At 31.0% G+C, this 17,153-nt stretch overlaps 2 protein-coding genes across 2 annotated transcripts; one reads left to right on the top strand and one right to left on the bottom strand.

Moving 5' to 3' along the window:
* Window positions 1-1,529: 1,529 nt before the first annotated feature.
* On the bottom strand, window positions 1,530-2,579 carry LOC114162966 (transcription factor bHLH146-like). The gene has a single exon (XM_028046987.1). It carries the CDS (start codon window positions 2,252-2,254, stop codon window positions 1,685-1,687), a length of 570 nt encoding a protein of 189 aa, XP_027902788.1. The 5' UTR covers window positions 2,255-2,579; the 3' UTR covers window positions 1,530-1,684.
* A 9,397-nt stretch (window positions 2,580-11,976) lies between these two features.
* Window positions 11,977-16,721, top strand: LOC114163400 (protein SUPPRESSOR OF npr1-1, CONSTITUTIVE 1-like). The gene is made up of 5 exons (XM_028047715.1): window positions 11,977-12,772; window positions 13,079-14,183; window positions 14,281-14,580; window positions 14,678-15,924; window positions 16,373-16,721. Exons 1-4 carry the CDS (start codon window positions 12,306-12,308, stop codon window positions 15,878-15,880), a joined length of 3,075 nt encoding a protein of 1,024 aa, XP_027903516.1. The 5' UTR covers window positions 11,977-12,305; the 3' UTR covers window positions 15,881-15,924; window positions 16,373-16,721.
* Window positions 16,722-17,153: the final 432 nt, after the last annotated feature.

Genomic DNA, 17,153 nt, shown 5'->3' with positions numbered 1-17,153 from the left:
TTTGTTAAAAATATTTAATAAAAATTTCAATTCTAATAAAAATATTTTTTTTCAATTCCAATAAACATTTAATAAATAATTGTTCAATTTTTTTAAAAAAATTGGGAGTAAATTGAGATAAAATAAAAATACAAAGAAAATAAATTGGGAGTAAACAATTATAGAGAAAATAAATGTTTAGTCACTATAATAACCAATTTAGATACCAATTTACAAAATAAAAATGTATTGGTTACTAAAATAGTCACTATTATAAAAAAAATTATAATTGGTTTCTAATATTTAGCTACCAAGGTTCGATACCAAAAGAATTAGTTTATAAATTGGCCACTAAAGATTAGATACCAAAGTTTTGGCTACCAAAAGAAAATTAGTTTCAAAATTAGTCTATAATTAATTAGTGATCAATTTAGTAATCAGTTATAATTTTTTTTTATTTGTGATAGTGACTATTTTAGTAACCAATATTTTTTTTAAATTAATATCTAAATTGGTCACTATAGTTATTAACAATTTTTTATCACTAAAAATAGTTATTATTTAAGAGTTTCCTTGTGGTTTATCATTTAAAGTTTTATATGATCTACTCTTCACATTTTTGTGTATCATCTAACTTTTGCATTTTTATCAAATTTGCTCAACATTTTGTACATCGTCTGACCTTTTTATTCTTAGAAAATTTACTCTATGTTTTTTTATTGTCTAATCGATATTTCATTTAAAATTTAATTTGAAGTCTTTATTATGATAAACTCAATCGTAATATATTGTTTAAAACAATTATATATTTTTAGAAATTCAAATTAATATAATAAGTATATTATAATTTTTAAAAGTCCCATGGGTACATATAATAGTTATATTACATATATTAGAGAATGGTAGTTGCTTACGGCAAAGAAAAGGAAAGATTTGAGATGCATTCCTTAGAATTTCATAATAAAGTGCATGATTTAATGTTATATCAATGCATCTTAACTATCATAATTTAATAAAAAAGTTATCCATTAATTATTAATAATGATTCCTTGCTTTGTGAAGACAGAAGATATTGAATTTGACTAACATGAAGTTGGAAACATTAGTGACTAAGCTTGAGTCAAACGACTTTTAGATCTCACTCCTCTCTTCATGACGCATGAATGAAACACATGTTTTGTGGTCCCAGAACGCGTAAATTAGGCCAACAATGGTGGTGTTGGAAAACGAAAAAGGAAAAAAAAGAAAGAAAAAGAAAGAAGATTAATCATATCATATGATTCTGCGTGTGTAACTTGAATATCTAATAGTACTTACTCACCTAACACCAGAAGTTAGTTTAACTGTCAAACTTTCATTCCTCTGAAATACTATTGTATTCATTATTATAAACTAAACATTGAAATAATCGAAACCGCATTGTACCTCGTCTTAATCAAACACGACATTCACAAACATTATACCAGACCATTGTTAATTCCTTTTCTTTTCTTTAACTTGTTCTCTTCGACAGATTGAAAAAAGAAAAAATATATCTATATATACAACACGATATTCAGAATACATTATAGCTAGCAAAAGATAGAATATTGATGAAGTTGATTTGGTAATTGAGAATATATATTATATGTGGAACACAGAGACATATAATAACAGTGGTAATGGCTTTATGAAAAAAGCAAAAAAGCAGAAACATATGAATGAATCAATGTGTCTCTGCGAGGCACTGAAGAATGTTCACCTGCATTTGCAAACAGCTTACATAGCTTTGAAGCTCTGTCACCATTTGTTCACTACACATCTCTTCTCCACCAGGTATCAACATTCTAAGGCTCTTCAACTCATCTTCATCTTCTTCTTCTTCTCTCAAACCCCTTCTTCTTCTTCTAGGCTTCAAGCTAGGGTTTGAAGGAAAATGGTTGTTCAATGGCACCATTTCACCACTTTTGCCACAAACCCTTGATGAAGCTTCACCAGCCTCTTCATTGCTGGTTGTGTCACTATCTGCATTGGCTCTATTATTTCTCTGAAGCTTCACGCTTAGAGCATCGCTCCATGCAAAACCCTGCGCCGAGTGCACCATTGCCATGTCCACTTCATACTTGACAACATTCTGAATATCATCACAGTGCTCTGAAGAGGTAATTCTTTCCTTGATCTTCATCAATGCCGGCACCAAATAGTTCATGTAGCTTCTAGCAAACGCTGCTTGTTCCACTTTGTTGGGTTCGAGTGAGTATACGCGTCTGCGTTTAGCAGGTTGTTGACCCTCCATGTGTTTGTGTAATATTCCGAACAAACACCTTTTGTATCTAAAGAAAAAAAATAAGTGTAAGGAAGAAGCATAAAGGGTGGAAGAAGAAGATGGAGAAGAAGAATTATTGTGAGTGGGAATAGAAGCTAAAAGGGTGCAAAATTGTGCAAAGAAAAAAAAGGTGGGGGAGAGACAGAGGTAGTAGTGGTTGTTTTTTGTCAGCAATGTTAAGGAAAAAGAAGGCAAAAACAAGCTTTTAGGGAATGGTGTGGTTGTGGTAGAGTTAGTGTTGAGGATTGTTGAAGTTATAGGGGTTTTTGAGATGAGGGAGTGAAGTTCACTAGCAAATAAATTTTTAATTTTTCCTTGACATGAGGAGGCCCCATGTAATTGAATAATTGGAGTGATAAGGAAATTGGTTTATAATAATTTCCATCAGAACCAGGTATGGACGCAAGCACACGCACAAAAAGAAGACCACAGGCCTACAAACACAAGTTTCTGTAGGAAACTGATTATAGGGACTCTGTACAACCACATATCAATAAATGGTTACAATTGTGTTCCTTCTTTAAATCAAATCTTGACTTCAAAATCTTCTAAATATAAAATATGATTAGGTTAAGAGTGGTTAACAAGTTATCTAACATAAATTTCTCTTTAATAGCATACAAGCATTTTACATTTTTACATTTTTACACTTAGATTTTAACCATGCTGAATAAAATAGGTAAGTATTTCTTGTTAGTTGTTACCAAGAAGAAAAAAAGATAATTGAAAAGAGTGTGCATAAGAAGGTACAACACAAAGATATGAGTGTGTAATGTGTATGAATGTGAGTGTGCAAAATAGTGAGAGTGGTCAATTTTGAATGGCACATGGCCTCACATGCTTGTTGCTTTTCACAACTACCCACATAAGGGATTCTCTCCCATGTGCCACTAAAAAACAAAAACACTAAAACCCCACTATAAATGCACCTCACATGACTCCAACCCCTTTAAGTGGTACTCTTTCTCTTTGCACTTCGAGGGTCTCCCCTACTTACAAGTTTTTCCCCTCTCATTTCAAATCAACCAGCTCATCCTACACTTCTTTCCACCACCTCTCTTTATACCTTTTTCTTTTAATTAATTACCCTCTTCATATTTTTTTTATTGTTTTTCCATTGGGTGTATATCACTTTAAATATTTCATCATTCCACGCTTCTTGGGTGAGCACAGAAACATGAAGAAACAAAAAAAAAAAGTGATGAATATGAGGAATGACACTCAAAAGTTATGATAGATATAGATTTGAAGATGACTTATATAAAAAATAGTATAAGTTGATCATACATAAGAATTTGTAATGGGGATGATAATATAAATAATCATACCATTCTTTCACCCTTTCTATATATATAAAAAAAGTTTGGAAAAGTCATAATTGTTATTGATATAATGTGCTAATTGATATCAAATGTCATTGAATTTGACTTTTAAGATGGGGTGATGTACTTTCTAAAAGGGAGACATTTTTTATTATTTTGTTATATATAAAAATTAGCATATGAATTTATAATTAAAGAAACATGCCTTTTTGTAAACTATGAAAAAGTTTATTTGATGGTAGAGGATCCATATCCATTGTTGATTATGGAGAAGTGAAATCATGAAAGTTTCACCATTAGTAATCCCAATACAAGGTGAACCTAATAACAAATCTGGTATATTCTGATAAGGTGGGGGTGTGAGAGGTAGTTATGGTCCCATAAATTGTTCATATTAAGAAAGTTTTGATTTTGAAAGGATACACAAAATCCAAATTGAAATGGTCCTACTATAGTAGGATGATTAGAGAACAACGATAATAAACCTAGCTTTGGGCAAGCAAAGTCAAAAACTTGTCTTCATTGAGAAAAAAAAAAGTGAAAAGAAAAAAAGTAGTTAGATAACTTAATCAAATTTGACCCTCATGTTTTGTAATATAGTCACTCATGGGAGAGCCCCACATGATTTATTATTATTTACTTCAAATAGAAAATGAAAATAATAATAATAATAATAATATAACAAATTAAAAAAAAAAAAAGTTTGTGTAGAAAGTTAGCTTAGAGTCCTTTTGCTTTCAGAGGATCTGAACATTGTAGTTTCCAAGTCTGAGGCAAAACTAAATGCCAACCACCCTTTGGACATTTGTGGGACAACCATGCATGTGCAGAAGAGTCTCAAAGTTCAGTTCAGATTATTTGCATAAAGTACAATTCTTATTCTCACAGTTAATAATTATTAGTAGTGAAATTATTCTACCTGATGCAGAAAAAAAAATGCTTAGAATTTCTATATGAATTTCACATTGGTATTTTGTATCACATACAGGGGTGACATAATCTACAGTGTATTTCGTTGGGTAGGGTCAATTATTATGTCAAAGTACAAATTAGCCTTGGCAAAAAATAAAATAAAATTCAGGTATTAACATTAATTAAATGTTGAAGCTGTTTGAAACAGGTGCAACAAGAGCATTAAAGAGGATAAAAAAAAAAAAAAACTTTCTTTCAAGTACTTAAGTTGACCAAATCTAGGACTTCAATCCAAATCATTGTATTAGAAAGAACTAAATCTCATACATGTCAAAAATAATATCTACAAGTGAATGAATGAACTTTCATTGAATGAGATATAAACTCAAATCTAAGAAGACATAACATATCTTAAATACATTAATGTTGGATCATTTATCATATTATCTACTGTTGAAACACAGTAGTGTTTGATATGAAAGAATGTATTGATAAAATTTCAGAATCTCATAATAATTACTGTCAGTGCCCACTTGAGTTATATAAATATGAGAGCAATTTTGACCTATAGAATAATTAGATTCAAACTTAATTCTTATAATTATCCGTTAGATGGAAGAACCAGACCATACAAACAGATTACACACATAAGAGACAATTACACTAACACTTCATGATTATAAGGTAGTTTTATCCAAATTAAGTCGGACAGTATTTGTTAGGTATAGTTTAAACGTGAGTTAAAAGTTTCACATTAAATATAATAAATAAAATTAAACATTATATAAGAATAAAGACTTGTAACATCATTATCTTAAGATTTTGAGATAAAAGCAATGTCAAATGTCTTATATATATATAAGATTAATATCTTATATATATAAAATTACAATCGCTCCATGATCATAACCTATATGATGAAAAAAATACATATAATCACAATAGTAATTATTAAGAATAGTTTCATTATATATAATAGACAAAATTAAACACTATATAAATTTGATCGTAATTTTATTCCTAGAAAACGTCTTAAATGATTTGATAAGAGACGAGTGACGTGGTTTATTTTTTGTAGTTTAGTCTAATTTGGGATTATTGTTGAAGAGTGGGATGAGGTGTAAAGCGTAAAGGATGAGATGTTTGGTGGGAAGAGTTGTTGCAAATTGTAGGTGAAGTGGTGGAAGTGAGGAAGGCCCTATAATAGGCTCACAATGCTCCACGGCATCCAATTCTGGATCACAAACAAATCTATCTGTCTGTCTGTACGGACAACACCCTTTCTTCTTCCTCATCGAGAACGACAACGCCACACTTTGTCACTACTGTGATATGATGTGAGAGCCCACGAAACATTGTTAAACACGTTCCTTTTCTATTCTTAATCACATTACAGCTAACACTCGCCTGCTTTCATTTCTTCTGCACCACACCACCTTCAACATCTCATGTTTCACACACTCATGCCTCCATTCACAATGTTAAAGACAAAATCCAAGCTCATTCATTTTGAAAATAGTATAAGTAAGTCAAAAGTTTTATATTGAAAGAATAAATAAAATTAAACGCTATAAAAATTATGTTTGATTAGTCAGATAATAATCACTTTTTTTTAGATGTGTCAATTTGGTATCCGTTTTTAAAAATATGTGAGTTTCAATTTTTGAAAAAATACCTTAATTAGGTCCTTTTCAGCAAAAAAATTATTAACATCATTAACGATATTGATATTTAAAATGACTTGTAAAATTAAGTATTGATATTTAGATTAAAATTTAGAAGTAAAAGTCATAAATTAAGTTAACGACTTTAGTAATTTTGGTCTGAAAGGGATCTGATTAAGATAATTTTTCAAAAATTGAAACTAGATTGACACATTTTTAAAAGCGGATATCAAACTGATACATCTGAAGGATATCATCCGACTAATTAAACCTAAAAATAAAAGACTCATAACACTATTATTTTAAGATTTTGTGATAAAAATGATGTCAAATACTTTATATGTATAAAACTAAACAAAATTAAATACTATATAAAATCATGACTTCGTTACTTTAAAATTTTAAATTAAAAGTGATATGTTCACCAAATCCAATAGATTTACAGGTCTAATTAGAAATCTATAACCAAAGAAAGGAAAAATAATATGTGAAGAAATTCAATAGATAAATGAGAAAGGAGATTCAATAATGGATTGGATATGGCACAAACATTCTACATCACATCTTAACTGGAAAATGGAACTAATAATAGGCGTGGAAAAGATTTATTATCACAAAAGATTGTATAAAGAATAAAGAATAAGAGAATAATGATTTCTTCTTTCTCTTTTGTATTCTTATCCATCCTGCAAAGTAATGACAATAATTGGTTCAACTTGAATTTTGAAGTGCTACTAAAAGTGTCTGTATAAAGAATATGGCTAACAATTCAAAACATCCTTTTTCACTACGAAACAAAGTTTTTACGACAACATTATACATGTGGTATTGAGTGATACTTATTAGAGGTTAAAATTTTGATTTTCGGTAAATTTTAATTAATAATAAAAAAATGTGTTCAAATGAGCATTTTACATAGTATATTATACTAACATTATTGTCGGCTTTAATTTTTCTTCTTCTACTTCCATACTATTTTGAAAATGATTTCCTGTTGACGAATTTCTCTGCGGGCTTTTTGACTCTTTTATTACAAAATAAAAACGTTTAAATGATGGTAATTTTAGTTATTGTATACTGTACCTAGAGTATGATAATCACGTTGTTCTTCAACATGTTTTTAATAAAAATAATAAAAATTAGTCTTCAGTTAATGAAAAAAATTAAATGATAAAAAATATAAAAATAATATTAAGTACTTATTAAATAAAAAAAATTTAACTGAAACTTAAATGAAAATACTATCAAAATATATTCCCAAAAACCAGGTCTTCTATTGATCACAATGTGTCGATATATACATCAAATAAGATCGAAATCTAAACTAATAAAATAGGATCAACTCCTAATTTATAGATATCAAATTAATATGTATTGTTTTCATGCCAAAATAAAAGGAAATTATAATAAAATATAATCATGACATGATACGGTAAATATAATAATATAACTTGCGAAAATGACACATCATACCCTTCTGAGACACAAAATCAATTGGGAACTTAAACTTAATTAAGTCATTATATAATTTAAAATTATATTTTAAAGTTTTCAATTCATAATTCTGTTTTATATTATTCAATGTAAGTTTATGATTTGTATTGTATAATTCAAAATATAGTTAAAACAAGTTATTTTTCTTCTATATTATATAAAGAGAGAAAAAAAAGTTAGGAACTGTTGGAAAAATTAGTCAAAAGAAATTGAGATTTATTTTTTAATTATTTGTTGCACCTCATATTTTGAAAAACGTTTTATGTCTACCAAAAAAACACTTATTTTGAAAATCTCATTCTGAAATACTTGTTCTGAAAGGTGCGACATATATTCTGAAAAACTTGTCTTGAATATTTTGTTAGAGAAATCTTATTCTAAATGCATTTCATGTATTCCAAAGATCTTAAAAATTTATTTCGTAATTTATTTTCTTAGAAATTCTGTTCCAAAAATCATGTTTTGAAAATTTCAAAAAACTTGTTTTGAAAAGTTTTTAGAGCAAGTAATCTAGAAGCCATATTTACGAAGAGTGAACTTAGAAATTTTGGAGGTTCAAGAAGAAATAGTTAAAGTAGTTATGCTTACTTATACTTTACCTGTTGCAAGTAGGCTACATTTGAACTGTCTATACGTAATTTCTCTTGACTTTTCTTTTCCGCACCCAAACAATATTTTTTCACACTCCCAATTTTGAAAATGATATTTATTAAAATATGAGTAATCTGGTAGTTACTTTCGTGAAAATAACTACCAGATTACTCATTTTATAATTTTTTTTGGAATAAGCTTTCTAGAATTTCCAGAATATAACTTTTACCATGGGATTTGAAGAACTGAATTTTCACAATAAGATTTTTGCAATGGGATTTTTATAACAAAATTTCTAGGCACGAATATGTTTGGAAACAAGTTTTTGGACAAGATTTCTGGAACAAATTTCGCCAAATGTATATAATATCTTCCTGAAAAAGTGTTTTAAAATGAATTTTTCATAACAAGCTTTCCAAAATACACGTTACAAAAAAGTTTTATACTGTGTCGGTTGTTTAAAATTATTGTTTTTTTAGATTATAATATGATAATTACAGAACTCTCATATTTTACATATGAAATATATCGTTTTTAACTATCATTCTTGTAATAAATCCGTATTTATTTTAATTTTCTGATTCTCTCTTATTTTTTAATATGGCAAAAAAGAAAGAGTTATTCCCTCCAATTTTCTATTCTTCAACTTAAACTTATTGTATTTACACATTTAATTCGATCATTTATATTCTTATTTTCTATTTATTGTAGGCATCAAATATTAGGAGGAACTTTTCATCTCCAAATGATGTAATCAGATTATGTGGTGGAAGCAAAATATGTTAGAATTATGATAAAAACTTTAGTTGCAGAATTACATGATAAACTTATAATGTTATCTTTTTGTTTGGATACTTGAACATGATACTCTGATGTAATTGTTTTGTTATGTTTGATGAAAGATGATGTTTGTTAATTTATCTTGTGATAAGTATGAAAAATACTTATTATTCTTATTTGATTGGACCTCTTAATTGTTTTTATTCATGTGTTTTGTGGAAAGTTTTAGGTTGTTTTTAGGTTAGATATATTTTGTGTTTTATTGGAGATTATTGTATAGGAGAGTGAAGGATCGAAGAAGAAGTGAGGTTGTTCTGTCAGACCCAGTCGCCCAGCGAGCATGCCCAGTCGCCCAGCGAGATAGCCCAGTAGGTCATCTCGCCCAGCGAGTGGACGGTTTTTTGAAGTGGTTATATTTTCGAAAGTTACACAAAACTGGTGTGTGCTGGAGTGTGGAAACGCGACAGGACCAGAGAATGTAATGAACTTATACTCTTTGTTCTCTAGATGCCTAGGAGTGACTAAGCTCCTATTTCATTGGAGTTAGATGTAATGAACTTATACTCTTTGTAATTTTCCTATGCAATGTAATCTCTTTCATTGTTCATATGTTCTATCTCAAACTATTAATGTGCATGATGAAAATACCTGCTATTTGGTTGTATCTAATTATTGAAAAATGAATTGGGACTTAACCTTGGATAGAACAACCATGAGATTGGGTTCTAGGAATAGACGTAATCTCTAGGTCATTCTATATATCAAATCTTAATGCAAGTCATGTGTTAAAATAGTTAAGGAATTAATGTTTTGACATATTGGACTTAGAACTTGCTTCTAAGGAATTATGGGCTAGTATGCTTATGATGAAGATGTCTAAGCAAGATAGAGAAATTGTGTAGAAAATATTGCGTTCGTATGGTTCATGAAATCCAACCTTGGTGAAGTCTTTCCTAAATTCTTTTATAACTTTAGTATTTATTAATTTTGCATGTTGTTCTTAAATTAAACCAATCTTTTTATGTTGACATTATTGCTAAAATTTATAAATAATCACAATTAGACAAACGAACACAAATTCTTTGAAAAAATGATACTTGAACTTCCATTTTTACTACTTGTAACGAATTGGTACATTTGTCAAAGAGTTAACATCTTGTAGTATTATTTTTTATATATTTTAAATTTTCATTACTAAAAAAAATTATTAAATTACAAATATACATGGATATAGTAAATAATAAAGTATTTGGATGACAATATTTTAGTAAATAGTAAAGTATTTGGATGACAATATTTGATAATAGCGATTGTTATAAATGTCGTAAAGATAGTGTCAATTACAACATTTGTAAGTGGCGGTATATTCAATTTCTTCTTAACATTTAATTGCGGTATTTTACCCAGAAAATCATCAGTTTATATAATGTAATAAATGGTGATTGTTAAGGTAATTCGTTTGAAACCGCCATATTATATTATCATCAGTTTTCAAAATCGCTGCCAGAGTAAATTGTGACCAGGTAAACATATCGATCAAACAAACATGAGCTAATTTCCTTGAAGGAAAAAATGTTTTCTAAGCTATTAGGATATAATGTCAAAATTGATCATGTGCAGGAGTACAAAGAGCTTTCTGAAAGGGTGGTTGATTATGCACAAGGAATTCCATTGGTTGTGAAAGTTTGGGCTGGTCTTCATCATGGAAAAGATACAGAAGAATGGGAAAGTATGTTGGGAAAGCTTAAGAAAAAGCCTCCTAAAGAAGTTTATGAAGTAACGAAACTGAGTTATGATAGTCTAGATCGCAAAGGAAATATTTCTTGATCTTGCATTGCATGTTTCTTTCTCGGAAAGAACTCATGTAGCTGTAAATGTGGATTGTCTAAAGTCTTTATTGAAAGATAATGATAGTTATAATTCTCTGGCTTTTGATATCTGATGATAATACTGTATCTATAGATGATAGTTTACAAGAAATGGCGTGGGAGATTGTTCGTCAAGAGTCCGTTGAAGACCCTGGAAAAGGTAGTCGGTTGTGGGAACTAAATGACATTGTGAAGCATGGAAAAACAATTAAAGGAAAACAGGAAAGGGATTCTGTTCTGGAAATGCTTGAACTTAGATATATAATCAGACTATGGTGGCTATTGAATTTAATGTTCAAATCAATGTGATGAAATATGCAAACCAGCAAATATCTACACCCAGTCACAATCATGTTGACCGTTGTGACGATGATAATTGTGATTCTTATTCAGGTTTTTACGTGTATCCAGAAAGTAGCGTTCTAAAGTGGTTGGAGTATAAGACAAGAAAGGATTCTATAATTATTGATTTCATTTTCTGCTTTGTTCTTGGTAAGTACCATAACACAGATGTTGATAGATTTGAAGTAATGATCACTATCGATGGAGAGAATGAAGGTATCAGATTACGTGTGTGTGATGTGTGAAGAAAGATGTTCTACCTTCTTAAACAACAGAGCCAAAAACCAAACAAGGTTTAGAATCCAAGCTACAGTCGAAGAAGCACTGTCACAAGTTTTTGAAAGGATTTGGCGTTAGCCTTGTAAGCCGCTCAACGTATAAAAAATTCATTCAGAAAATGGAATTGCGTGACTCAAAGTGTCAATTTCATTAAACAAATGGAATTTGGTTGTTTGTGGTTCATGTTGATCCAGGTTTTCCTTCCTGTAATATCCCATGATTTTCTTTTTCTTTTTGTCTTACTTAGGTCTGGACATGAAGAGAATCAACCCATGTGATAGTCAAGTTTAAATATTATATTATCATGTTTACATTTTAATTGATTTTCTCGGTCTCTTAGATTTAATTAGCACATTATATATATATATATATATATATATATATATATTATAATTGATGCTCAACCACCATCAATTATTTCTTTTTGGTCAAAGGAAAGGAAGGAAGAAAAGAAGAGGGAAGGCATAAAGGAAGCATTCTTATAAAGAAGAAGCTGGTTTTATGAATGTATTTGTCATGTGATAAAACCTACAATTTTTCCACTTTCAAACTTCATTTCCTTCCTATTATATACCTTCTGGTTCATACATGTTCTGTTGTTGTTGTTGAGTACAAAGAAAGACCCAGTCTTGACTTGTTCCAATCCAGTTTCTCCTTGTTTAACAAATTGAATATGTTGTATTTCTTCGTCACTTGATAATTTCTCCGTGTGTTCCTTTTCATTTTCTCTCGGTTATTCCGAGAACTGAATGGTGCCGAGAAAAAACCCATGTCAAATAAAAGCTCAACTCAAATAAAGTACGATGTTTTTGTTAGCTTCAGGGGTGAAGATATCCGTGATGGGTTCCTTAGCCATTTGACAGAGGCTTTTGATGTGAAGAAAATAAATGCCTTTGTAGATGATAAGCTTGAGAAGGGGGAAGAGCTATGGACATCACTCGTTGCTGCAATTGAAGGATCATCCATTTCTTTGATCATATTCTCCCCAGACTATGCTTCTTCTCGTTGGTGTTTGAAAGAACTTGTGACCATATTTGAATGCAAAGAGAAATATGGACATACTGTCATCCCTGTTTTCTACCATGTAACACCTACAGACGTACGGCATCAATCATCTGATAGTTACAGAAAAGCATTCGCTGAGCATGCAAGAAAACATAAGAATGAGGTTCAACTCTGGAGACGTGTCTTCAAAAAGTCTGCTGATTTATCTGGCATTGAGTCATCAAAATTTCGGTTAGCTCTTTTTTCTTCCACATAGATGATCAATGTTTTCTAGTGGTCATACAGTATATGTGCATATCATGGTAGCTAAATTACAAAATGATATAAGCCTTTATATGCTAAGAAATTCATACTTTTGCATGACATATAATTTAAGCCAATACCACTATGCTAGAATTCTGATTAAACCAGTGTTTTGTTGATTCATTGAATTTAGTAGTTAAGGAATCTCCACTGAGAAGGATGGATGAAAGGAAGGAAATTTTTCATAACATTGACTTTGACGTTTTTCTCTCTTTGCGTGTTGGTGTCCTATAGAAATGATGCGGACCTGCTAAAAGCAATAGTGGATCTAGTGATCACGAAGTTGAGGAAATCCCTGGTTAACTCAAAAGTGCTTGTTGGAATCGATAAAAGAATTGCAGATGTAGAATCATTGATACATAGAGAGTCAGAAAAAGCCCGTCTAATTGGACTTTGGGGTATGGGTGGTATTGGCAAGACAACCCTTGCAGAAGAAGTATTTAACAAACTAACGTCCAAATATGAAGGTTGCTATTTTTTGGCCAATGAAAGAGAACAGTTAAGTAGACATGGAAAAGTTTCTTTGAAGAAAGAAATTTTTTCTGCACTGTTAGGAGGTGTAAAAATCGACACACCAAATTCATTGCCAGAAGATATTGTTAGGCGAATTCGTCAAATGAAGGTTCTCATTGTTCTTGATGATGTATATGATTCAGATCACATAACAGATCTTTTAGGAGCTGTTGACAATTTTGGATCAGGCAGTAGCATAATTGTAACAACCAGAGATGAGCAAGTGCTTAAAGCTAACAAAGCTGATGAGATATACCATGTTAGAGAATTGACTTCAGATGAAGCTCTTGAACTTTTCAATTTGAATGCCTTTAACCAAAGTGTTCATCAAAGGGAGTACAATGAACTCTCAAAAAGGATTGTACATTATGCCAAAGGGCTTCCACTAATTCTGAAATTTTTGGCTCATCGACTACATGGAAAGAATGTGGAAGTATGGGAAAGTGAGCTAGACAAGCTTAAAAAAGTGCCTCCTGCAAAAGTTTATGATGTCATAAAGCTGAGTTACGACAATTTAGATCGAAAAGAAAAAGAAGTTTTTCTTGATCTTGCATGTTTTCTTTGCAGATCACGTGAGAAGATAACCATTGGCTACCTAAAATATTTACTGAAAGATGGTGAAAGAGATAATTCAGTGGTTGTGGCACTAGAAAGACTTAAAGATAAAGCTCTTGTAACTTTTTCCAAAGATAATGTTGTATGTATGCATGATAGTATACAAGAAATGGCTTGGGAGATTGTTCGTCAAGAGTCTACTGAAGACCCTGGAAAACGCAGCCGGTTGTTGGATCCTGATGACATCTATGAAGCTTTGGAAAATGATAAGGTTGAAGCCTAAATAAATATATAGCATCTGAATATTTATTTATTGTGAGAAATGTGGTTGTAAATGCTGTTTAACTTTTCTGCTATATTGATGACAGGTTAGTGAGGCCATTAGAAGCATACAAATTGACTTGAAAGAACTTAAGGAACAAAAATTAATGCCTCACATATTTGCTAAGATGAGCAGACTAAGATTCATGGAAATATATGGGGAATGTAACTATAATTGCTACAGTCAACTAGTTGCTGAAGGGCTTCAACTTTTGGGAACTGAACTAAGATTTCTTTGTTGGGATTTTTACCCTCTAAAATCCTTGCCAGACAAATTTTCAGGTGAAAAGCTTGTGATATTGAAATTGGAATCGGGTGGAATGGAAAAACTTTGGGATGGAGTGAAGGTAAATATGAGTACCACTTATAAGTTTTTCCTAATTCAAGCAATAAGAAATTGATCTAACTCTAGTGACATCGTCATTTTGTTTTATTTTATTACAGAATCTGGCGAATTTAAAAGAACTTGACCTCAGAAACTCACAAAACTTGAAGGAGCTGCCAGATTTATCAAAAGCCACAAATATTGAAGTATTGTGCCTCATGCGTTGTTTGAGTTTAAACAGTGTGCACCCATCTGTTTTCTCTTTGCCTAAACTTGAGATTTTGAACCTTTGTGGGTGCGAGTCCCTTACTATACTCGCAACCGATCTCCATTTATGCAGGCTCAGTTATCTCAACCTTAGTAGGTGTTATAATCTTAAGGAGTTCACACTGAAATCAGATAATTTGAAAGAACTGAGATTAGAACTCACGAGGATGAAAGCACTTCCTTCATCATTAGGGCATCAACGCAGGCTTGAATTGCTAAGTCTTGGTAGAAGTCTTATTGAGAGGTTACCTGCATTCTTCTCCAATACACAACTGTTACATCTAGACATATCCTTTTGCTGGAACCTTGTAACCATACCAGAGCTTCCTCTTTCCCTGCAAACTCTATATGCTGCCGGCTGCGAATCATTGAAGACTGTATTCTTCCATTCAACGGCAGTTGAACAATTAAAGGAAAACAGAAAACAGGTTTTGTTCTTCAAATGCAGGAACTTGGATGAACATTCTCTAGAGGCTATTGGGTTGAATGCACGAATAAACGTGATGAAATTTGCTAACCAACACCTATCTGCACCAAAGCAAGATGATTTTGAAAATTACAACGATTATGACAAGAAGTATGAATCTTATCAAGCCTTTTATGGGTATCCAGGAAGCAGTGTTCCAGAATGGTTGGAGTTTAAGTCGAAAAAAGATTATGTAATTATAGATCTCTCTTCTGCTCCACCTTCCCCTGTATATGGCTTCATTTTGGGCTTCGTACTCTTCGAAGAACTTGATAAGCTTGAATTTAGCATCGCTATAACTGATTGTGAGGGTAAAGGTATATTCGACGAAGTTAGACTGAAACTAAGTTATATGTTTTGGTCTGTCAAATCATGTGAAGTGGTTGTGATGTATGACCAAAGATGTTCCAACTTCCTAAATAGCATAGCCAAAAATCTCACAAGGTTTAAAATCAACGTTAGAAGCAATGGCAAATATTATCGGGCGTTTCCATCACGTGGATTCGGGGTGAGCATAGTAAGAACATCGTCATATAGCAGTTTCATGCAGCAAATGGAATTGGGTGACTCTATGTACCAATTTCATTGAACAACTACAATCAGTTGTACTTCATATCTTCCCAATAATCCCAGGTAACTAGTTCATTTCTTTTGGCATGATATTTTGATCTAAGTTTAGTAGAACTTTAATTTTTTATTTTCTGAAAAACCTATGATGTCTAGAGCTATTATAGCACTGAAATATGTTATAATTTTAAAATTTGTAAGTTCATTTTCAAAACAAATCTCATCTAATACTGTAATTTTATTGAGTTATTTTTTGAAAGATCTTATTTTACTAGGAATGTGAATGAATTATAATCAGATGTATTCATATGAAACGTAAAAAGATCTTACACAATTTTGTAGTTTTATTGAATAAATTTTAAAAACATCCTATTTTACTTGTAATGTCGAAATGTTTACCACAATAAATTTCATAAAGTAGTAAATTTTGGATAGGGTATAGAACAAAGATTTAGCCAAGGACTATTTGAGGTTCAAACTCATGTATTCAACAGTTTTCATTTTCTCTTATCAGATGAAAAGTCGTAATCAAACATGATGCCTAGGAGCTCCAACACATGAAGGCTTTGTACCTTCCCTTCATATGTCTGAGGGCAAAGTGATTCCAAAAAGATGAGTCAGGTGAACAATAAGTTTAGAATAAGCTTTACTTCCTGCAGACCATTGGCAATATCTTGCAGGTGCAAGTGCAGAGAAGGATAATAGACAATATACTTGTTGCCACGAAGTCAATTTTACTTCTTTTTTGTATAATTTTGTTAAAAGTATATTATGAGACTTGTGTATGTATGTTGTTCTAGTAATAGCTGTTGTTACTTATCTGTTACAACTAAATATTCATGTTAATTACATTTTTATATGTACTTTTCTTTTTTAAGATGAATATTAGATGGAGATGGTGTTAGAGCTAGAGAAACAAATTCATAACCATTGACTAAGATCCTACACGTATGATAAAAACAATCTACATTTATTCCTCTAATAACCAAAATAATATTTCTGTCTGAAGAGACAATAATCATGGCCTACTTCTAGATCAGACCAGAATAAAACTATATTATAAAAAGTCTCTAAAGTGTCACGCATACTAGAAAAAATAAACAAAATTTTGAGAATATGTACTCAATCATACCGATGATGATTGATATTCCGGAAGTGGTGTTGGTATCCAAAAACATGTTAGGTCGAAACGGCAAGGACACCGGTAGCAAGCACGTAATAAGTATTTTATTGTTTCCTTCTAAGAGACTATGCGACACATGACACTTTTATATTCAATAACTCGATTAGATAAC

The sequence above is a fragment of the Vigna unguiculata genome, chromosome 9 (assembly GCF_004118075.2).
Source record: "Vigna unguiculata cultivar IT97K-499-35 chromosome 9, ASM411807v1, whole genome shotgun sequence".
Taxonomy (NCBI): domain Eukaryota; kingdom Viridiplantae; phylum Streptophyta; class Magnoliopsida; order Fabales; family Fabaceae; genus Vigna; species Vigna unguiculata.
The sequence above is the reverse complement of the archived record's forward strand: the minus strand, read 5'-3'. Positions and strand labels throughout refer to the sequence as shown.

Bases quoted from the DNA above. Each gene is read 5' to 3' on its own strand.
- LOC114162966 (XM_028046987.1), bottom strand. From the start codon at position 2,254: ATGGAGGGTCAACAACCTGCTAAACGCAGACGCGTATACTCACTCGAA.
- LOC114163400 (XM_028047715.1), top strand. From the start codon at position 12,306: ATGTCAAATAAAAGCTCAACTCAAATAAAGTACGATGTTTTTGTTAGC. The intron at 14,184-14,280 runs GTTGAAGCCTAA...TATTGATGACAG, and splicing joins AAGCTTTGGAAAATGATAAG to GTTAGTGAGGCCATTAGAAG. The intron at 14,581-14,677 runs GTAAATATGAGT...ATTTTATTACAG, and splicing joins AACTTTGGGATGGAGTGAAG to AATCTGGCGAATTTAAAAGA.